At 42.1% G+C, this 24168-nt stretch overlaps 2 protein-coding genes across 3 annotated transcripts in view; one reads left to right on the forward strand and one right to left on the reverse strand.

The window, feature by feature from the left end:
• Window positions 1-5661, reverse strand: part of ptcd2 (pentatricopeptide repeat domain 2) — a 29619-nt gene extending 23958 nt beyond the window's left edge. Inside the window, exons 1-2 of the mRNA XM_078564256.1 lie at window positions 5532-5661; window positions 1935-2027 (exon numbers count right to left, since the gene is read on the reverse strand). Coding sequence (XP_078420382.1) covers window positions 1935-2027; window positions 5532-5631 — 193 coding nt within the window. The 5' untranslated portion in view covers window positions 5632-5661. The remainder of the gene's footprint in view (window positions 1-1934; window positions 2028-5531) is intronic.
• A 178-nt stretch (window positions 5662-5839) lies between these two features.
• Window positions 5840-24168, forward strand: part of mrps27 (mitochondrial ribosomal protein S27) — a 107087-nt gene continuing 88758 nt past the window's right edge. Inside the window, exons 1-3 of one of the 2 annotated variants that reach the window (XM_078564235.1) lie at window positions 5840-5935; window positions 14194-14274; window positions 22355-22425. In XM_078564235.1, the coding sequence (XP_078420361.1) occupies window positions 5875-5935; window positions 14194-14274; window positions 22355-22425 (213 nt within the window). In that variant the 5' untranslated portion in view covers window positions 5840-5874. Of the gene's footprint in view, window positions 5973-14193; window positions 14275-22354; window positions 22426-24168 lie in introns of both variants that reach the window. The other variant, XM_078564243.1, reaches the window with a different exon arrangement.

Raw genomic sequence — 24168 nt, forward strand, 5'->3', positions numbered from 1 at the left:
GCGGCTGTCCCCTGATTTGCAAAGGGCACCCCCTGAAGATAGTACCACCACTTCCTTCCCGCTCTTTTAAAAAGTTTTTTGAGAATAACGGCCTGCCCGCTCCAGCTCAACTGCTTATGCCAACTGTATAATGGTGCGGACAGTGTACTATTGGCGTCAATAGGCTTGTTAACAAGCTCAATTGACCCTCGGTTATTTAATATGGTGGGCGGGGTGCCGGGTTTGGCACCTATTTTACCTCCCTCCCAAAAAACACACCCGGCGGCGGCATGTAAAATCCAGCCCAGGTTCTGTAAGGCCACAGAAACAATGTTAATTTATGCGCAATGACTCGGGCGTCCAGCAATGAAGGGGAGTTCTTTTCATCAATGCTGTCATGTGCAATTCAAGAGTATTGCTCGCTTGAGTTCAAGAATTCTTCTATCAAATTTGAAGTCATTCTACTCATCTGAAGAGAATTTTATAACCATGTTTTAGGAAAGTGGAGTGTCATAGCTCCTTTAGTATAAGGCATTGTAAGGAACCTTCTCAAGGGCAATTAGGGATGGACAATACATGTTTGCCTAGCCAGTGACACCCACATCCCATGAATGAATGAAAAAGCATATCAATATATAAAAAATTCCCTTATTGAGAGCATCTTAATGACAAAGGAAACAATCCTTCTTATTCTAACTTTTCCAGCTTCCAAACCCACAACCTCGATCACCGAGAAGGGCAAGGGCATGGGAACACCACTACCTTCCACAAGTTCCCCACAAAGTCACTCACCATCTTGAATTGGAACTATATTGCCGCTCCTTCGCTGCCATTGGGTCAAAATCCTAGAACTCCCTTCCTAACACAAGATGAACTGCAGCAATTCAAGAAATCGGCTCACCACCACCTTCTCAAGGGCAATTAGGGATGGGCAATAAATCTGACCTAGCCAGCCTTGCCCACATCCCAAGAACAATTTTAAAAAGTTCTTCCTTTTCCATTTAATGTTTTATCATCCTTCCTGAGGTTTTCATGTTTTCAAAATTTGATTCATAAAATGTTTAAGTAGAGCACAAACACCTAACGTTGGCTCTACTGCTTTCCGTTCTTTCAGTCAGATGCAATAAATTAGAGGGAAACAATGAGCATCTGTCCCACCCATCCAACAGATCATAGACAAGGCTGAAAATCAAAACAAGTTGATTAATCTCTAGAGGGAGGTGAATAGTCCAAAAAGGAGAAAAGTCATGTTACCATCTCTAGGATGTAATACCTAGGAAAAAGGGTCAGACTACACAAAGGAAGGAATGATTCCTCAATCCATCAGTATAGTCACAGCCAAGCTTCTGTATGTTAATTGAAACCGGTGTTGATTCCTTGCTTCCCCCTACAGATTTTCTTAATTCTCCTTAAGATACTGACTCTTACCAGGGTAATGTCTCACAGCTGCTGTCGGCCCTTCTGTCTCTCAACCAAATGACAAACACCACAAGGGTCAACAGGCTATCCAACCATGGAAGCTATCAGTCAGTGCTCAGCCTGATCTTGACCCATCTGACATCAACACCGGGCCCTTTTCAACATGGATTAGTGACGGAGCCATCAGGGGCAAAAACAGTAGTTAGTATCCCCCACTTCTTAGCTTAGAGGTGCTGTGTGCTATTGTAATGAAAGACAAACTGAGAAACAATGAAAAAGGAGAGGCGAGGGCAGGATGCACATCCAGTTCAAGTCGTGAGTTTAGAGAAAGTTAGTGACAAAATCACATTACCAACAGCCCTATCATTAACAATTGTTGGTAATAAGTCTTGTCCAAAGTACACTGCTCTTTTAAAAATTGAATAATAAATCAGTAACTCAGCAAACATCCCCTTTTAATAAGCATTCCATTAACAGACCCAACTATGTTTCCTAAAATACTTGGAAATGACAGAAACAAGACTGGTACAACTTACCTCTACTAATATACATTTGGTTCGCAATTGCAACCTTCTTCTGTTGAAACTCCAGCAAGCGAATCACATGGTCCGATAGTAAATATCGTTTCACTACAGATAGAACATTAACACAGATTTAAGTTTGTGCTAACAGAATGCACTGCTTGCCATTATAAGTCACGTTTTGGAAAACCATTTTACAATACAGAATGTACCTTACTCAATTCCCCTCTTTGCTGCCTGTGCTGCAGAGTGTTTTCAGCATTTGCTGTTTATATTTCAAATTTTCAACATTCCCAATATGTTCCTTTTTGTATCTTATCCTGAGACAGGATAATATATCAATGATATATACTTCTTAAAAAATCTTTTCTTTACTTTTCCAAATGTACTATGTTCTGAAGTTAAGGCAAGTTTGTGAAATGCTCATGGCTCCAGTAGCTTTATAAGAAAATTTAACACTCCAGTGAACCAAACATGTTAAACATGAATGGATGGATTCTAGCTGTAGAATGCCCTTCAGCTAATAAACCATTGAGCATTATTAGAGCCACAGCAGCCTAATTAAAAAACCTGCTGTCTTCCTGTCCCTTCAGTGCTCCCACCTCTCGTCTATTGGCAAAGTTGCCTCTTCTATCCTGTGAGAACTCTCTTTCTTTCCACCTTTTTCTGCAATGTATCCCCCATTTCCTGCTACAAATTTTTTGTCCCTAAGGTCCACCTCCTCTTGATCCTGTTCCCACTTAGCTCCTGATCACCTAACTCCACTGCCTGACCCCCATGCTAGCTGACATTGACAATTGAGACACCATAGAGACTGATAACTTTTTTTTTAGAAAAGAAAGGAATCTCCATGACACCAACAGAAAGAAAACTGATAGAGAAGATTTTGCTTTTTAAAACTTATACTGTAACTAACTAACTAAAATCAACATAGGTTGAAGGATATTTCAAATAAGAAGATTAACTTCGCTTTAAGTGGTCAATACAACAAAAATACGCCTCACAGAGTTACAAGCACTCACATTATTTCCTACACAAATGTGGCATCATGTGCAATCTCCCATTTTTCCCATTTGGCCTCCAGCACAAACAATCCCTCGCTTCCCACTTAATGGATTTGGCCCTCGAGTCACTTTCACCAGCAACTATATTCTACCTGAGGTCCTCGGATACTGTTAAGATCAACAAGACGCACGTCTATGAACCCTCTCTCACTTGGATCACAACAGTCTTGATGCACAGAATCCCAAATACTCCCTTCGCTGACCCTTTGAAACACTCTCGCTGGCTCTGGCAAAACTGAAACAGCTCCAGTTGGTCTTGACCGAACTATAATCGCCTGCCAACAGCTCTCTGTCCTATCCAACTGTATAACACACCACAGTAACACAGTTCCTGCTCAATTCTCAGAACCCTGCTTCAACACCAGGATCTGTTCCAAACCGCCTGCCACAAGACAGGCTGGAATCCAACAGCCGACATCATTTCTATTTACTTTTTGCTTCAACTTTCATACCCATAGCAATCTCAGGTCACATGCGCATTTCTTGGAATCTAATTATGTCATAATTAGGAAACCAAGTAGCCCCCCATTCCCAACCATTAGAAAACTTCCCAATTTCACTTTGGTCTTAAAGGGGACATGGTACAAAAAGAAGTACAGGCTTTTCCCAAAGCACATGGGTCATCACGTCAGCTAACATATTTTAGGCTGTCATACCAAATCCCAGATTTTCCTATAAAAACAGAAAATGCTGGGAAAACTCAGCAGGCCTAACAGCATCTGTGGAGAGAGGAACAGAGTTAATGTTTTGAATCCGCGCGACTTTTCTTCAGGGCCAGACTTGAAACGTTAACTCTGTTCCTCTCTTCACAGGTGCTGTCAGACCTGCTGAGTTTTTCCAGCATTTTCTGTTTTTATTTCATATCTCCAGCATCCGCAATATTTTGCTTTTATCCCAGATTTTCCTAGTCAGTTATATGATGGATATCTGCCTTCAGCTTCTGGGGGAAAAAAGCCTGTGCAGAAGAATTTGTGTTTTTCTAGCCATTTTGTTTTGTCCTAGATGTTGACATCAAATGCAACATATGAGACTCACTCATTGATTGCTTACTCAAGATAAGGGGCTCTGGCAAAAATATGTAGCTCATTTCCCCGCTGGTAATAAGAGGTGGCTTAGAACATATAAAATTGACAGGCAGGAAACGGCACACTGGCCCATCATGCCTTTTTTTAATTCATTCACGGGATGTGGGCTTTGCTGGCTGGGCCAGCATTTATTGCCCATCCCTAATTTCCCTTGAGAAGGTAATGGTGGGCTGCCTTCTTGAACTGTTGCAGTTCAAGTGTTGTAGGGACATCCACAGTGCTGTTAGGAAGGGAGTTCCAGAATTTTGACAGTGAAGGAACATGTTCCACATTTCTCCCTTGTTTCTTGACAAATATTAACAGTTTGATGCATCTTAGACTTTGTATATTGGTCAAAGGAAGGCTTTTTGTCCCAAAGCTTGAAAAGAACAGTTGGACAAAAGGTCCAGTAGGTTAATGAAAGGGTGAAATAGAGAAAGATCTAAACTGGATCCAACAGGGGATATTATTAGCATTGCATCTCCAAGTTAGGCATGTTTGCACCTTTTATTAGTCGGATTGATTTCACAGAATCACACAGTGCAGAAGAGGCCCTTCGGCCCGTTGGGTCTGCACCGACACGTGAGAAACACCTTACCTACCTAATCCCATTTACCAGCACTTGGCCCATAGCCTTGAATGTTATGACGTGCCAAGTGCTCATCCCGGTACTTTTTAAAGGATGTGAGGCAACCCGTCTCCACCACCCTCCCAGGCAGCGCATTCCAGATCGTCACCACCCTCTGGGTAAAAAAGTTTTTCCTCACATCCCCCCTAAACCTCCTGCCCCTCACTATGCCCCCTTGTGACTGACCCTTCAACTAAGGGGAACAGCTGTTCCCTATCCACCCTGTCCATGCCCCTCATAATCTTGTACACCTCGATCAGGTCGCCTCTCAGTCTTCTCTGCTCCAACGAAAACAACCCAAGTCTATCCAACCTCTCTTCATAACTTAAATGTTTCATCCCAGGCAACATCCTGGTGAATCTCCTCTGCACCCCCTCCAGTACAATTGAAGAGTGTTGCTCATCAGTCTGTTATAACTAGTACTAATAACCGATCAGCAAGCAACCCTGTTTTGTATAATGGGATAAAGCATTTTGTGTCTTGTCTTTTTTTAGGCATAAAATCATTTTTTTCAGTAGCCCATTCCGCATGACTGCAAGGAGTGCCTACGATAAAAAGCGTTACTTTCACCCGAAATTCCTTAACTGTGATCTGAACTTTGAAATCAGTGCTGTAGCGGGACAGAATCTTAGGAATAGCTGCAATTATAACATTCACACGCATATCTTTAAGAGTTTTAACAGTCAATCGTTGATATCGATTTAAAACATGACCTATGCCTCTACGCCTCGCAGCTGCTTCGCTTTAAAGGGGACTTGCCACCTGCCCGATGCGCACTAAGGTCACCCCGACCCCCCCCACCCCGTAAGTGAGCACAAGTGAGGGTGCCAGTGACTGACTAACTTCACTCACTCACCGCAGTGCCAGCAGTCGCGGGCTTTATTCTGATGAAGGAACGTGCAGCCTCCGACATTCTGAAATAGAACATTCAGTCCTCGCGTCACAAGCACCGCCATTCCACCCGGACATTACCACTGCTCACCGGTGGTTGGGGGGGGGGGGGGTAAATGGTTACCTAGTCACCTCATACCCTCGGGGAGAAACCAACCGCAGCGCCGGTTTAACCGAGGGCAGATTCGACTGTTCCACGTTCAATAACTGGAAAAGATGTTTCTTTTTAAATGCCTGGTTTATTTATTTTAGTTAATGGATATCCCCCCCCCCTCCTTGTCCAGGTTTGGGGTTTCGTTCATTCCAAGATGGCAGCCTCCTGGCTGCGGCAGAGCGCGCCGCTGGCTCGAGCTGTGAGCGGTCTCGCAGGTACCAAGCGTTCCATTCGTCACTGACCACTGAGCCTGTGCGTCCTGGAGGCAGGCGGACAGCGGCGCTTAGGGACACTGGGCTGCAGCTTTTGTCCATTCACCACCTTTCAAACAGTAACCGCCCCATGCGAGATGTGGCGATGGTTGCAGGTCCCAGGTTTATCGGGTTAATTTACCTGCCCCTTTATCAGCCACACTGTACCGTGAGGCAGGTTGTTCCTGCAGCTTGGCTGCATTGGAAAGTTTTTTTTTAAAAAGCAAACAATTGCTCCCTGGAGACTTTGTTTTTTTAAAAAAAACCTCTCCCCATGGGTGCAATGTACAAATAATACAGGGGGTCTGCTTGTTGGTTTCCTACATTTTAACATTAGGTGGCAGAGTAGAGCAATCCGGGGGCAAATGTGATAAGGGTCGATGGGTTAAAAAAAATGTATGTGGCTATTGGTGGGTGGGGGGAGCAGACGGGTGCAAAGATTGTAAACAGGCTGTAGTTCAATATCTAGCAACCCCAGGTCGCAAGGAATAAGTTAAAACAGGAAAGGATGGAACTACTCAGCAGGTCAGGCAGCATCTGTGGAGGGAGGAACAGTTAACGTTTCAGGTCTGTGATCAGGCTTTGTGATAGTATTTCCAGCATTCTCTGTTTTTATTTTCGATTTCTAGCATCTGCACTATTTTGCTTTTGTATTTAGGGATAACTAAGTTGACCTTAGACCTTTGTACAGGAGATGGCCTTGATTGGGAGAGCAACACCACACATCTTTACTACATACAAAATACTGCAGATGCTGGAAATCTGAAATAACAGAAAATGCTGGAAAAACTCAGCAGGTCTGACAGCATCTGTGGCGAGAGAAACAGAGTTAACGTTTCGAGTCTCTATGACCCTTCTTCAGAGCTCTGAAGAAGGGTCACACAGACTTGAAATGTTAACTCTGTTGTTTGCTGTCAGACTTGCTGAGTTTTTCCAGCATTTTCTGTTTTTATACCACATCTTTACTAATGTGTTATTGGGGTACTTGAACTGATGGAATAGATTAGGATGGCATACTGTATGCCAAATGACCCAGCAATATCATCATATGACCAGACTATCTCTACAGGCAAGAGAATTGCTGTGTGAAACTTGGTGATAATCAGTAGACTTTTTCAGACACAGCTTATAATTAGGGGGATTTCTGTGACTGGACTAGCACTTCTGAGTCATTGCCAAGTTTTGAATGTGGGTAAGGCTCATTGGTATTCCAGGGTGTCCTCCGCGTTCTTTTATGCCTCCAAGTAGTTTGTAATGCACAGCAGCAGACCTGGTACCTCTCCTTGGCTGATATGCTAAACTAAGTGAGAGTATCATTAGTTTCATCTGATGTAAATGGGGGTGGGGGTGGGGTCGTCACCCCTCTAAGTGCATGAAATCTGGAACAAGGGAAGAGGTGGATAGCCCCAGTAACAAGACAATAGATCTGAAGGCTGACACCAGCAAGATGTGAGATGCATCAGGCACTCTCCTGATGAAGTGGATTTGTGGCCAGTCACCTCGGAAAAGTTTGGACTTAACAAGTATTCCATAATTAGCAAAAATGCTGCGTACAGTAAATGACGCGCCATTGCATCCAACCCTTTGCAAGAGGAAGGAACTTGAAGAAGAAACGCAATTAAGTTTTGAAATAAAAACAGAAAAAGCTGGAAAAACTCAGTAGGTCCGACAGCATCTGTGGAGAGAGAAACATAGTTAACGTTTCGAGTTCGTATGACCCTTCCTCAGAGCTAAATAGAAATGGGATGAAATTTATACTGTTTAAGGGGGGGTGGAGCAGGTGAAACTGGATAGAAAGCTAGCGATAGGTGGGGACTAAGGAGATATGGACAAAAAGACAAAGGGAGTGTTAATGGCAGTGGTAAGGGCTAAAGAAGGTGCTGATAGTGGCCTAAAGTTAAGAAAGCAGAATGTGTTAATAGCAGAACAAGGGCCAGAGCTCTGAAAGAACAACATGGAACAAGTAATGGGGTGGGGTGGGGTGTGGTGGGGTGGGGGGAAGGGGCAGTGAATAAAATGAAATAAAAATAAGTAGATAGAAAATAAAAATAAATTTTTTAAAAAAGGGGTGAGGATAGAGCAGAGAGTTCATGGCCTGAAGTTGTTGAACTCAATTTTAAGTCCGGAAGGCTGTAAAGTGCCTAATTAGAAGATGAGGTGCTGTTCTTCTAGTTTGGGCTTCACTGGAACATTGCAGCAGGCCAAGGACAGACGTGGGCATGAGAGCAGGATGGGGTGTTGAAATGGCAAGAGTCAGGAAGGCCTGAGTGAAGGTGTTTTGCGAAGCGGTCACCCAGTCTGCGTTTGCTCTCCCCAATGTTGAGGAGACTACATTGGGAGCAGCGAATGCAGTAGAATGCAGGAGATGCAAGTGAAGCGCTGCTGCACCTGAAAGGAGTGTTTGGGCCCTTGAATGGTGAGGAGGGAGGAGGTAAAGGGGCAGATGTTGCACCTACTGCAATTGCATGGGAAGGTGCCGTGGGAAGGGGATGAGGTGTTGGGGGTGATGGAGAAGAGAGCCAGGGTGTCCCAGAGGGAACAATCCCTACGGAATGCCAACAGCAGGGGTGAGGGGAAGATGTGTTTGGTGATGGCATCATGCTGGAGCTGGCGGAAATGGTGGAGGATGATCTTTTGAATGCAGAGGCTGGTGGGATTAACAGTGAGGACAAGAGGGACCCTATCATGGTTCTGGGAGGGAAGGGAAGGTGTGAGGGCAGAGGCTTGGGAGATGGGTCAGACACAATTGAGGGCCCTGTATATCACAGTGGGTAGGAAACCTCAGTTAAGGAAGAAGGAAGACATGTCAGAAGCACCACTTTGGAAGGTGGCTTCATCGGAACAGATGCGACTGAAGTGAAGGAACTGGGAGAATGGGATGGAGTCCTTACAGGAAGCAGGGTATGGGGAGCTGTAGTCCAGGTAGCTGTGGGAGTCGGTAGGCTTGTAATGAACACTGGTGGACAATCTATCACCAGAAATGGAGACGGAGAGGTCAAGGAAGGGAAGCGAAGTGTCAGAGATGGACCATGTGAAGGTGATAGAGGGTTGGAAATTGGAAGCAAAATTGACTAATTTTTCCAGATTAGACGAGAGCATGAAGTGGCACCGAAACAGTCAACAATGTACCGAAGAAAGAGTTGTGGGAGGGGGCCTGAGTAGGACTGGAACAAGGAATATTCCACATACCCCATAAAGAGATAGGCATAACTGGGGCCCATGTGGATAGCCATAGTCAAACCTTTTTATTCTGAGGAAATGAGACAAGTTTAAGGAGAAATTGGTCAGTGAGAGACCAAGTTCAGCCAGACGGAGGAGAGTGGTGGTAGATGGGGATTTTTCGGGCCTCTGTTCAAGGAAGAAGCGGAGAGTCCTCAGACCGTCCTGGTGGGGGATGGAGGTGTAGAGGGATTGGATGTCCGTGGTGTAGAGGAGGTGGTTAAGGCCAGGGAACTGGAAATTGTTGATATGATGTAGGGTATCAGAAGAATCACGAATGTAGGTGGGAAGAGACTAGACAAGGGGAGAGAGAACGGAGTCAAGATAGGAAGAAATGAGTTCCGTAGGGCAGGGACAGGCTGACATGGTGGGCCTACCGGGGCAGTCCTGTTTGTGGATTTTGGGAAGGAGGTAGAAGCGGGCAGTCCGAGGTTGGGAGACTGTGAGGTTGGAAGCTGTGGAGGGAAGATCTCCAGAGGAGATGAGGTCAGCGAAGTCCTTGAAGTAACGGTTTGATGTTTGGTGGTGGGGTCATGGTCTGGGGGAGGTAGGAAGCAGTGTTTGAGAGTTGCCACTCAGCCTCTGCAAGTTAGAGGTCAGTATGTCAGACAACAACAGCACGACTCTACGGAATAGGTCACCTTGATTGGCTCCATTGTTTTGAATTCCCAGCTGGTTTAGTGGGTGCTTACTAAACTGTACAAACCTGAAGATTCCAGGTGTAGCTTCTGGTCTGTGCTGATTTAACTGATTGTAACCAATCAGGAGTTTGGATCTGTGGTTGTTTTCAGTGCTCACTGGTTAGCAAGTGGAATTAAAAAAATCTATCACTATTATTCCTAATTGTTATTCAATAACTTCTTTAATGGGATGGGGGGATGGGGACAGGAAAGTGGTTTGCTGTCATATGTCATATCCCCTCCCCCGTTCAATAGTATTAGTGGCACTCAGGCTCGGTTTGCACATGAAAAATGATCATTAGCTCGAGCTATCAGAGGGCCATTAATACCCGAGGAACCATACTTCAGCTGGGACTGGTGAAGGCTATGCCTCTAAAACCATGATGAAAGCTTTAAGTGTACATTATTGCTCAGCTTTGCTGCATCTTTCTCCTGCACATTGACCCTAAGCAAGAAGTAATTGGTCTCCTCCCATATAATACACTTGAAGTACTGTCATCTACAGGTTTATGGATCAGGAGCTGGAAAGTGGGATCAAGTTTGATAGCTACATTTTGGCAACCAGAGACACAGTGGACTGTGCTATAATTTCTCTATGTATCTATGTCTTATAAACTCCTCTACCCATATTTATGGACACCCTGTTGACCTTACCATCTCAACTTCAATTGACTGGATTACAGACTAGGGCATACCCGAGCATTTCCTTATATCCTTCACCATCCACTACCTCTTTTCATCACAATTTCTGATTCCTCCCGTAGGCCCGCTTCCCAAGCCATTCACAACTTTACCTTTACACTCTCAACTATGTCTAGCCTTTGGCTCTCCATTCACCACGGTGATCCAGAGTTTGCAGTCGTAATGAAATTCTATGAAATGACAGCAACTTCTGGCATCTGCATGTATGCAATTAAATATGGAAATCCAGAAGGTGCTGTTAGTGATTATTTTCCCCCCTCCTCCACAGGTTGCACTGTTGAAGTTCTTGAAGTCCACTGGGATGATTTATCTAAATCATGAACTTCCATTTTTTATGTGATTATTCTCACTAAGATCTCTTGAAAGTGTTGAATGCCTTGTTAAGTGAGGCATAACAGGATTTTTAACTTATGATTACTCCTGAACAATCTCTCTGGCCTTGAAAAATTAATTTTATATTTGTGGAATATCAAATGTCTCCATTTACTTGGTAACAATTCCATAGTTCTCTGAAATAATTTTTTTTATGTTCGTTTGCTATTTCCGTTTCTACCTTTATCAAACATCCCAAGATTTATTTTGATTTCTATAAAATTATAAAAAGTAAACGGTAAAACCTACTTGTTACTTCCTAGTTGGCTATATGTGAGAATTCCTCAATGTGATCAGCTGCTTAACTAGATCTTTGTAGGCAGCTTTCTTTGAGGTCAGTGACAAGTGCCGTGATCTCGCTGCTGACCACAAAATTTAGGCCAATACCTGTTCTACAGCCTGTGCTCAATCACCTCCCTCAGCTCCAACTTCAATGCCCTTGTGACCAAAAAAATTCATTTTTATCCTGGCTTGTTTATTGTCCCAGTATGTCCCAATTTTTTTCTCTTTCAAACCTACGCAGGCAGTTATTTGGCACTCAACTGCTTTAACCATCCATTGCAATATTTGGTTGGACCACATTGAGCCTTGTTGTCCACTGACAAAACTATTTACTACTTCAGGATAATCGTGCTCCTTTGCTTCATTACCATCTGCCTACTTAAACTCCTCCCCTGCCCCCTCTCTCCTTCCCTGTAATAGCAAGTGCAATGAGCTTGTGGACTTTTTCATCAAGAAAATTAAGATTACCTGTTCAGCTGCCTCAGATGCATTCCCTTTGCTATGCCAACCAAGTCAAACTTGCACTTAGGTTTCTCAGCCCCAGCATCTTCTTAATCTTCTCCAGCCCCCACAGTGTCCTTCTTGTCCATGGGACTCATATCAGGCTATCATCTGCATTCCCACTAAACTATTGACTACCTTGACCTCTTCCTGATCACAAATCTAGCTGACTTGTAAATGGTTTCACCTTATCAAGCACTATTGTTCTCCCTGTTTTTCAAAACCTGTGTCATCACCTGCCTTCTCAAATATCTCCCCTCAACCCCTCTGTCCCTGAAAATACTGTCCATCTCCAATTTTTCTTTCCACTCCAAAGACACGTTATTGCCTCCTAAATATGTGCTCACCTTTCCTGCAATGCCATACTTCAATCTCTCAATCAGTTTTTCTTCCTACAAAAGCGCTGGAATGGCCCTAACTAAAGTCATAAATGCCCTGGTCCTTTTCAACTCCTCTGCAACAGTGGCCATACTTAATCACATCATTCTCCTCCAATGCCCAGCTGATTGGAACTGCCTTTACTTACCGATCCATACATAGCTATTGCATCTCCAACAATAGCTTCTCTTCTTACCCCAGCTAAGTTACCCCTGGTTATCTAACCTTGGCCCCTTCCTCCTTCTCTCTATATGCTGCCTTTTGGTGACATCATCTGAACACATGTACACTGATGACACCCACCACCTGTTGCAACCCATTAACTGCCTCTGTTGTTAGATTGCTTGTTCAGTATCCAGCCTTGGATGAACCACAATTTCCTCCAGTTAAATATTGGTAAGACTGAAGCTATTGCCTTTGTGACCTGCCACAAACTCCATATCCTTGCCACTAATTCCTACCCCTTCCAGCCACTCTTATCAGTTGAAAGCTGAGCATTTGCAACTTTGGCATCCGATTGGCCTTAGATGAACTTCCTACCCCTTATCCCCACCATTACATAAAATACTGACTCCTATCTCTGTAATACCATCCATCTTGCCCCTGGTTTGGTCCATTTGCCCTGAAATTCTCACCCATGCCTATGATCCCTTCACACGGTTATTTTGAAACTCTGCTGCACTGTCTCTCATCTCTCAACCTCAAACTTCAACTCATCCTGAAATCTTCTGATCTTATCCTATCCCGCACCAAGTCTCCATTTACCCCTCCTTAAAACTCAACTCTTTGACCAACTTTTTAATAATCCTTCTTAATATCTCTGTCTTTGGCTGATTGTCAGTTTTTGCCTGATAACATTTTTGTGCAGCTCCTTGAGATGTTGTTGTACATATGGAGGAAAGTTAAGTTGGGCTTTGCCAATACTGTTCTGAAATTGTTTAGAAGGTCTGTAAAGCTGTCCTGAGGTAACTTTCTTTTTTAATGTACCTTCGCTCCTTATTAAAATGCTTGGCTGCACCATGGTAGCAAAGCTTAGGCTGAGAGCTGAACTCATGAAGGATTATTTGTGACTGCCAAAGAATAGCATACTGAACTAATGCTTTGTTATTGCATGCAAGCCAATACTGTTGAAAATTTTTATATTTATCGTTTCAATGGGTGATGGCCAGAAATGTGAACTTAAAAGCAGTATGTAACAAATGTTATTTGTGTATGTCTGGTAGTTGCAGTGTGTACTTGGGAACATGCTGGAGGGCTGGAGCCTTGAGATTGAGTCATTTTAGAAATTCCCAACAGTGCAGCTTAATTTGAAATGGTGATCAGACAAATATTAAAACAGTAAGGCATCTCACAAGGAAGATTGATGCAAAATATAATCCTTCGTAATTTGCCCTTAGTGCACACAGAGACTGATTTTGTATTTTTTCACCCAGATTTAGAGTTCAGCTGAAACTAGGTCAATCAGAGCTAAGGACACTCACTTGATATCTATTTTAAGGGTCCATAGCCAGCAGGACAATCTTGAAGAGCTTGGGCATTTTATTTTGGAAATGTGCGGACTTTGTGAAGATAATGAAGAGAAAATATTCTGTGCACATGAATGGTTTACTTGAGGTGGAGGTACTTTAGGAAAACATAAGAGTTAGGCTAAATGCAATGAAGTGCTATTCACAGAGTCACTGACCTCTAGAATAGGTTGCTCGCAAATGCAGTGTGCGTTATTTGCTACAGTGTTCAAAAGGGAGCCAGACACGTTTCTGTACTTGGAAAGCATCTTAAGATGTAGAATTTAGGTGGTAGTGATATTAGTTAGATGGTCTCCTAGAGCTTGCTCGATTGCCATTGGGAGCTGGAAAGGAATTGACCAGAATTCTTTTCCTGGACTGCCTAAGGTTTTTTTCTTTACGGAAGATTGCATGACTGGTGGTGGAGGGGAAGAGGGCTGACAGGGTGGCATAAGTTTAAAGGCTTCTCTGTTGGTTGCACTACATTGGAAGGCACATCAATTTGACTTGATGAACCAGCTACTCTTTCCCTGTCCTTTTTCTTATGCCCATGTACTGACACATATTTTTCTTTTTCTTCTAGTAACCAAAAGGTCTCTGCTCTCTGCAGCTTATTTAGATAGTCAGAAATGGGACCAGAGGAAGAAAGATCCTCAAAATCTGGGTAAGTGAAAAACCATTAAGAGCTCAAATTTTAGCATTTTGTAGGGTATTGCTTCTGGAAGTGGGACTCTGGAAGTTAGTGTTCATCTCGGTTTATAAATCCCTGACAACTCCCCCTTAAAATCACATTCCATAATGTTTAGATCCTATCACTCACAATCCCATTCATTGGGTGTTCTCTATTCAAACGCTACTTTTGTAGTTAATCCTTGTGTCAAGGATGTCATCCAATTAGTGCAGAAACAATGAGAAGCAATTGTGTGGCCTAGTTCAATTTTTGTGATGTAGGCCTCAAAAATAATTAACGGCAATATTAGGGAAGCATTTGCAAGGCAGAAGAAACCAGTCTGGAACAGAAAGTAGAATGAAAGAACAGAAAACAAGTGAAGAGAGGAGGAAAATAAACCTGGTGAAGAAAGAAACCGATTTCATAAGTAGGTGCAGATGCACTCCCAAACATCTGGTATTGTTAAAACATTTTGCTCTGTTCCAAATTTTTTGGAAAATAAGATTCACGGCTACTTTAATGGTGTAGAGTGAGGAAGGTATCTTTTGTCTTTCTCTGCTTTCTTTCAGTATGTGAAATAACTATCCATTATCCTATGAGATGTCACCTTCATCACCCTAAAGCAGTCTGATCATTTTCTTTGTACAAAGCTTCGTTATGTGTTCCTCGATCTGACAACTACATACAACCTAAAATCCTCCGTCATGTGAAGTGGAATTTTTTTTTCCATTCTGTCCACACACTTTTTGCTGGGTCTCAGTTTTCATAAAACTGCTGAAATGAAGCCTTTTGAACAAGGATCATAAAATATATAATTTTTTTAACCCTGTAAACAAATAGGAATAATGATATTTCACTTTCTTAATTGTCAGTACCTCAGTATCCTTGTTCCAGTTGTTTAAGGACTGTTAGAATTTGTGCTGTCATATTTAGCCCGAAGCCAAAAGTATCTGCCGTTCGTCCTCACTGGAAAATGGCAGAAGCTAATATGTATTTTTTATTTAAAAAGATTCTTTGACATCAGGTGATTGTGTTTTTTTAAAAGACTAATCACAATGAAAACTTGCTTAAAGACCTGTTTGTTTGGGGTTTAAATATGTATATATTGTAGAAATTTCACGTAGTAAATTATGTAAATCTGATGCATCCGTTGTTTTGTGAGAATTTGGAGGGTTGTAAGGTTGATGCTCATTATGGAACTGTCATATGGGAAATAAAATGTGAAAAGATTGCTTCTGGCAGTTGCATTAATATTGCTTCTATAAGCAATAACCCACCATCAATATTTTGGATGCTGTTCTATTTGTCTGTAAGTCTGCCAGAGGTAAACTTCTTTTTAACACAATTCTTTTCCATTGCATTCTACAACTGTGCATTAGAAGTAATTTACTTGAGTCTTGCTTGTTCCAGCTCAAGTGATGCAAAGAATGTTTTGAATATGTACAAATCAGGTTGCAGAAACTGGGCACATGTACCTTGGTACCCAATACAATTCACTTTGTATGAGCATTTTTTTAAGCCCTGGATTCATTCCACAATTCAATAGGCAAGGCAAGTCTTGGGAGTATTCTCTGTTCAAATTACTGCTCTCATTCTACTGAAAGTATTTTCGGGAACCAATTGAAAAGCTAATCGTGCTTGAGTGGCAAGTTAGCAGAAGTAGTAATTTTGGGGGTTCAAAGTAAAGAGAGGCTTCTTACGCTGTAAATAACGTCTATTCAAAATATCAATCTAAAGTGTGTTTGAGTGTGTGTTGAATACCATGACTGTAGTAGGATCTGTCATGGACATCTGTCAGGTTTCCTTGTCCTCAGTGGGTTAGGCTTTTTCTTTTCTAATTGGCTATTTTCTACTTTGATTATTTACCAAATTTTCTCCAATATACATTCTCTACTCAAGCTCAAGACAGAGGGAAGCTTTTGATAATTTTAGTTCAAATGTTGGGATTTCTGATGAATGAATTACCTTGTGCTCTGTGGAAGAAAATGGCAGAGAGATTACCTGCACAGATGTTCAGCTGTGTTTTCACCAATCTGACGGTGAAGCTCATCTTAAGGAACCCACGGCCAGTTTCTCTCCCATTGCTGCTTCTACTTCTCCATTTATGCCTCTTTCCTTTACATACTCACCTTGGCTGCTGCACCTTTGCTCCCCCTTCACACTCTTAGGTCATTGCTCAACTTAGGTCTGCACCATTTCTTGATCCCACCCTTGACCCCTCTGTCCTTACAAAGTACTGCAGCATCTCCAACCTCATTGTTCTCTCCAAAATCCTCAAACGTTGGCATCTCCCAAAACTGTGCCCATGTCTCCCACAACCCCGTGTTTGATCCCTCCAATCAGGTTTCCGCTCCAAGCAGAGCACTGAAATGACCCTCCTCAAAGTCACAAATGAAATCCTCTGACCATGGCGAACTAAACTTTCTCATCTTCCTGAATTGTTTTTAGCCTTCGACATGGTTGACCATGCCATCCTCCTCTGATGCTACCCCTTTATTCTCCAGCTGAATGCGACTGTCCCCACTGGTTCTGTTCTTATATATCCCAGTTGGAGCCACAGAATCACTTGCAATGTCTTCTCTTCCCATTTCCGACAGTTACTTCAGGAGTCCCCTAAGCATCTCTTCTTGGCCCTTTCAATGTTTATTTGGACAAGATTAAGAGGTGTCAAGTGAGATAAAGCTTCTGTTATTCATACAATGGCTTGTCTGATTGACACTTTCATGGGGTTATAATGGCAACAGTTTTTTTCAAAGCCGATATTTGAATGGGTTTTTTAATGCATTTCAAGACTTGCCATTGTCATTATATGGTTCATTAGTTCTATAGTGCATAGTGGGAAAGTGGGCAATCAGGATGCAGGGAGGTGACATGGGGGTCATGGAAGGGGCACAGGGAGTGTGTGAGGGGTGAGAGCTATAGGGCCTAACAGCCTCCAGAGGCTGCGAGCCTGACTCCATCCCACCGCAGCTGCCCCGGGATGAAAATATGGCATGTGGGCACCCTTTTAAAGAAGACAGATTTGCTGATATAGGAAATTTCTCGATTCAAGCTTCCCACCTTGATGGTGAAAATCTGACCCATTGTCTTAATCCTTGCCACTAATTCCATTCCCTTCCCTGTCTGAGGCAAAACTAGACTTTCCTATTTTCACCTGAGCTGAGTTTCCGATCACAACCTCTCCATCACCAGGACTGCCTATTTCTACTTACATAACATCGCCTGTTTCCACCCCTACCTCCCCATCTGCTACTAAAACCCTCATTCATACTTTTGTTATATGCAGACTTGACTATTCCAACTCATTCCTGGCTTGCTTCCAATCTTCCGTCCTCTGGAAACCTGAGGCCATCCAAAACCCTGCTGTCCACATCCTGACTTTTGCTAAGTCCAGGCCGTGGATCGTCATGTACTCTCCGTCCCTCGGTTCAGCAACAGCTCAAACTTCAAATTCTAATGCTTGTGTTTAAATCTTTCCTTGGCTTTGACCATCCTATTTCTTTAACCTTCTGCAACCTTACAACCCTCTGAGAGCTTGGCATTTCTCCAATTCTTGTCTCTTGAACATTCCCAATTTTAACTGTTCCAGCAGTGGCAGCCATGTCTTTAGCTGTCTAGACCCTAAGCTCTGATGTTCCTTCCCTAATCCTCGCTGCCTCTTGTCATCCTGCTCTCTCATCCTTTTAAAATGCTCCCTAAAACCTACCTCTTGACCAAGCTTTTGGTCACCTGTACTAATATCTCATAATGTAGCTTGTGTCAGATTTTAACTATTAACGTTCCTGTGAAGCAGCTTGGCACATTTTGCCAAGTTAAAGGTGTTATATAAATGCAATTTGTTCCAGCCTTCCTCATCCTCCACCCTAACCTTACAGTCCCACGTGAACCATCTGCTCAAAAAAAAACCTTTGGCCCACCTGTCATCTCCAACCACTGCCATAAATATTACCTCCACCATCCTGTTTAATTACTTGAATGTATTACTTCCCAAGACCATGCTCACCTCCCTTAAGTCCCCGTTCACCTCCCTTCAGTCTGTCCCAATACAACCAGCGCACATTCCCTACAATGGCTTTTCCTTCAATCCACCACTTCGGGCATTCACCACAGGTGAATCCAGAACAAGCTTCCAGCCCAACCTCAGAAAATCCAACTCAGCCCTGTACTAGTGTAGTACTTTCCCTATTTATTTTGGAATTGAAGGCTGTCTGGGTGAAATGGTCAAACTGTTGTCAAATCATAACAGCTGAAAAATGCAGCTTTGCATCACGTACCTAACCCACTGGCAACTGGCTTGAAACTGCCCCTACCTATTTCACTTAGAACCCAAAAGCTGCTCGAGGGGCTTTATGTTATCATTCTGAGCTGAACTTGAAACTAAGTTCTCGAGATTCAGAAATATTACAGGACCGCACTCGGCACTCTGAAAAGGACATTTTTCTAAACATATGAACTAAACACCGGAGACATTATACATAAAGGTTGTGGGAAAGCTCTCTAAGTCTACTATAGTAAGACATTGGATCTTCAATCTTTATTTTTTTTCTTCCTGAATATAGTGGTCTTGCCAAGGGTATGGTTCCACATGTGACATAGAATCATAGAATTTTATGGTGCAGAAAGAAGCCCTATGGCCATTGTGTCCACGGTGGCTGAAAAAGAGCTATCCAGCCTAATCCCACTTTCTAACACTTGCTTCATAGCCCTGTAGGCTATGGCGCCTCAAGTGCTTATCCAAGTACATTTTAAATGTGACAAGGATTTCTGCCTCCACCACCCTTCGGAGCATTGAATCCCAGACCTCCACCATCCAGTGGGTGAAAAAATATCCTCCTCAACTCCCTCCATTGCTCTACCAATTATTTTAAATCCATGCCCCGGTTATTGACGTCCTTGCTGAGGGAAATTAGCCCTACCTATCTAGGCCGTCACAATTTTATACATCTTAATTAAATCTCCTCTCAGCCTACTCTGTTCCAAAGAAACAGCCTCAGCCTATTCAATCTTTCCTGATAGCTAAGATTCTCCAGTCCTGGGAACATCCTCATTAATCTCCACTGTATCGTCTCTAGTGTGATCACATCCTTCCTATAATGCAGTGACCAAAACTGTAAGCTTAACTTGAGCTTTGGACTAACTAGTATTTTTTTTTTTTACAGTTTTAGCGTAATATCTGAGCTCTTACATTCTATGCCTTGGTTAATAAAGGAAAATATCATGTATGCCTTTTTTACCACCTTATTTACCTGCCCTGCTGCTTTCAGGGATCTGTGGAACACATTCCCTCTGTTCCTCTACATTTCTCAGTATCCTACCATTTATTGTGTATCCCTTTACCCTTTTTGCCCTCCCCAGATGTCTTCCTACATACTACAGCTTTCTTCCTCAATATTAACCACATGGCCAATTTTTGTATCATCTGCAAACTTTTTAAAATACCCCCTGCATCTAAATTACTGACATATACCACCAAAAGTTCTGAACCCTGCAGAACACCATTGGAAACAACCTTCCAGTCACAAAAACATTCATTGATCAATGCTCCCAATTGACCCTTGCTTCCAACTTCTCACTTGCTGTTGGATCCCATGGGTTCTTACTTTTCTGAACACTCTATCAAGTGGGACCTTGTCAGAAGCCTTGCTAAAATTCATGTACATTACATCAAACACACTACCCTCATTGGCCTTCCAAGTCATCTCCCCAAAAAAATCATTCAAATTAGTCAGACACTACCTTCCTCTAACAAACCCATGCTGAGTGTCCTTGTTTGATCCGTGCCTTTCTAAATGACAATTAACACTCTCCCTCAATTTTAAAAAAAAGTGTTCTTTCACAGCATGTGAACATCGCTGGCTACACCAGCATTTATTGCCCATCCCAAATTGCCCCTGAGAAGGTGGTGGTGAGCTGCCTTCTTGAACCGCTACAGTCCATGTGGTGTAGGTACACCCAGAGTGCTGTTAGGAAGGGAGAGCAACAGTGAAGAAACTGTGACGTAGTTTCAAGTTAGGATGGTGTGTGGGTTGGAGGGAACTAGCAGGTTGTGGTGTTCTCATGCATCTGCTGGCCGCTGTGCAGATTTGCAAAATCATTTCACCCCTGGGCCTTTTTCCCAGGGCTACCCCCCAGCAAATGGCCTATTGTCAGAGGCTGACTGGACTTTTTTAGTTGTCCTCCAGGCCCCCTGAGGATTTGGGGACTAGGCCAGCTGCCTGGAGGCAACCTCCCAATGACATACCGTGGGGCCAGTGGTCCAGGCAGGCTTTGAAGCACCCCCCTTCCCCCCACCCCACCTTCCTGATTACAGAACCACAGACCACCGGTGGCTCAGCTGCTGAGTCTATTTTTTTGTTTAAAAGTTTAGGAAGTTGGAGAGAGGTCGCCTCCATCTTGAAGTGCCCTCTCTCTCTCTTACCTGAATAGGCAGCCTGCTGCTTCTGTGCTGTAGGGCCTCCTATTGCCCCTCCTGCCTTGAGAGTCTGCCCACCACCTTTAATTGGATGGTGAGCTTGCCCCCTGGCCAATAATTAGCTAAAAAGAAAATCATACTTGGGTGACTGTTCTCCACACAGCGTGTGGTTGTGACTCCCCCCCGCCCCACCCCAACCACCACCCGATGTCAGTGTCCTGACCAGAGGGCAAAATCCTGCCAGTTTTCTCACAGTTTCTGTCAGCAATGGCAGATTGGAGCAGATAGAGAGCTGGATGAGGAAATTGTAGCAGAATTGCTGAAGTGAAGTGTTCCAATTGAGTCATTATATTGAAGTATGTCTTGAGGGTCATTTCAACGTTGCAACTTTAAGTACAAATTCTTCTTAAATGATTAATGTTGCAATCTCATTAAGATTTGATCCGGAAAACTGTGATTTTTAACGTAATCCACTATAAAATCTGCAAAACCACAACCAACATCAATCATCGGACTTAAAATGTTAAATAAATCATTGTACTAAGAGTAGAAGGGCTGAATATTTGATCAGTTGCTTGTAGGCCTTTAATAAAGAGAATGTAGCAATTTTCATCATAGCACTTTCTATTCTTATAATATGCGTGGTAATTTAAAGTAAATTGAAGTAATACAAATGAGCATTCCAAAATATTAATTTTGAAGATATTCCTGGAATTTGGGAGATATCTTTAATGATTTAATAGCTTTTACTGGATTGGTGTGTATAAAGCATTGAAACAAGCTGAATGATTTGGGGGATGGTTTAGTTGAGATTTTAGAGCAATAGAAAAACACAGCAGGTGGCAGTATGGGTTTCTTCCCAGAGAATTTTAAAAATTGCATCTCATTTTCACTTATTTAAAAAATGCCTATGACACAGTCAAGTTCCAATGTATGGTGCAATGCTTGTTGATATAACTATTTATTTTGTTCTCCTAGTAATCACCAGGAAACCACACCTTTGCCCTGCCCAAGAATTTCCAGCAGTATACAGAATATAATTTAATATGAAATTAAAAGGAAGGACATTTTGCTTGAATCCGCATGCATTTTAATTGTAAAACATGATTCCAACATAAAATTAAGGTGGCTTCTGGGGTTTTTTTTTGAAAGGGTTGGTTTACTGTCCAGTTTGCAGTGAAAATTACCCATTATAATTTGAAGGAAATTGGAATGTGATTTTCCAGAACAAATTATGTTGTGAACCATATTTTGCACCCTTGCTGGAATATTGATCTACGGAATGCCTTGGTTAATGAGAACTGATGGGCTTTTTCTAAGGTTAACGCACTGGAAGCAAAGGCCTTTGTTAAATAGGTTCGAGCAAGTCAAGGATTCTCTCCCATTTATGTTTTAAAGATCTTTCCAAAAGGGCAGTGATGCTAAGTGTTTGGACATATTGCTAGATCTTTCAATAGCTTGCAAGGCATTTATTAAATATAATGCAAGTAATCACATTACAAAATAGTAATTGAGATGCTGCTGTAAAATGGTTGTCTGATGGAACAAAAGACTAACACACCAGTTATTTTCCACAAGAATTGTTCACTTCTATTTTGATGTGTGTATATGTATCTCTAATATAAAAACATAATCAAACATGATTCTGCTTCTTTCAATCAGCGGAATTAGCTGCACTAATGGACATGACTTATGAGAAGAAACTTCCAGTCAGCTCATTAACAATAGCACGGGTAAGGCTGGTACAAGCATGCTCCATGTATTATTAATAATCATACATAATATCTATGACGTATAGATTTACAACTATTCCACAAATAGCCTGCTTGATGCTTGCCCCTCTAATTCTACTACATGTATACATTTTAAAGATTTTGATTTTAGATCCAAAAATGGAAGCTAGTTGAAAGACATTGCCTTACTTACTCTCATATCTATCATGCAGTATTACCCACAGATTTCTGAGTTTTGCATGTATCCTCATGATGACAAATTTATACTGAAATAGCATGATTTGTAACTTCGAAGGAAAAATAGGGAACTACAAAGATACTCCATTATTGGGGCAGTGAAGTGAGAGAGAGGGAGAGAGAACCAAATTAAATTGTGTTTATTTGCTATAATATTATAAAGCTCCAAAAATAACTGAAGTTTTTGCTTGACATTGTATCAGTCGGAGGAGAGAAGAATTCCAACCCCATACTTCTAAATGTTGTCTTTCTAGCCTGATTATTACTCTCAGCCAGGATCCAATAGATCACAACAAATTAATGCACTGGTTCTCATCTAAGCTTCTTTCCAAAAATAGTCCACAACGTTGCAAAACTCTATAGCAGTCATTAATGAGAGAAGGGAATTGTCAAGAAATAAAGTAGGTCAATCTCCTTTAATCTGCCTTTCTTTGGCTCTTTATCTCAATAGCAATTTCTTACTTGTTGCCAGGTTTAGTGATTTAATAATGGAATCTTCTTTGGGTAGAACTAGGCAGGGATCCCATCAAGAAAAAAGGGAGATTGATTGTCTTTAAAAGAACACAGGCAGGGCTCTAGCCACCTCTGTAACAACATACCCAGAGGCCCCTGACTCTCTCACGAACCAGAGAGCTGCCTCTGGTATGGTGATGAGTTCTGGGCTGGAAAACTGGTCAGGGCTGGGGAGATATCTCAGGGCTAGGAAAAGTGCCCACCCGCCTCACTTCTTTCAGTGAGTAGCTGCGCAGAAAGTCAGACCTCACTGTCTACCCCTATTAATTCAAAATTGTTACTTTAAGAATTAGTTGCTTGAATTAAGTAATTTAAATATATCAGAGTTTTACGCACTTTTCAAAGCAATAAATAATTTGAATGAAGACTGGATAGTATTTTTGGCAATGTGGTCAGTGTGTTATGTTATACTGACTTGTCTCAAAACTGTACCGATTACCATACACTTGGCACAACAATATTGAATCAATCCTTTTATTTCCTCTTGATATTGCCCATTGCAGATAAATTGCCATCACTCAAGACAGCCACTTTGGCTTTTTGCTGCAGGCATAAATGAAATAAAGAAAAAGCTTAACAAAGCAGTAACTGATGCACATAAACAGAGTCTACATTTTCAATTCTGCAGAAGATTTTTTTTGAAGAGTAATTTTTCTCCCCCTTGGGTTTATTTTGCTTGATTTGGTAGTAAAGGAACATGTCAAATGATTTTATTAGTTCACCATTTACTTTTTGCGTTATCCTTATAGTCAGATAGCTTCAAGCCTCTACAACAAGGCTACTATTGCTTTGTGCAAGAACTTTGATTTACCTCAAATTTTCCTTATCTGTTGGGCAACAGCATTAATAGCAATAAAAAATGACAGCTTTAGTTGGTGGAATTATTAGTTAGTGTGATCTAAATTACTATCTCCATGTGTCTTTTGTATTGCATTACATGCTGAAGTGATACAGTTACAACTGCAGATTTTATAGCCAGATATAAATACTTCT

This window comes from Cetorhinus maximus, chromosome 2 (assembly GCF_964194155.1).
Source record: "Cetorhinus maximus chromosome 2, sCetMax3.hap1.1, whole genome shotgun sequence".
Classification (NCBI taxonomy): domain Eukaryota; kingdom Metazoa; phylum Chordata; class Chondrichthyes; order Lamniformes; family Cetorhinidae; genus Cetorhinus; species Cetorhinus maximus.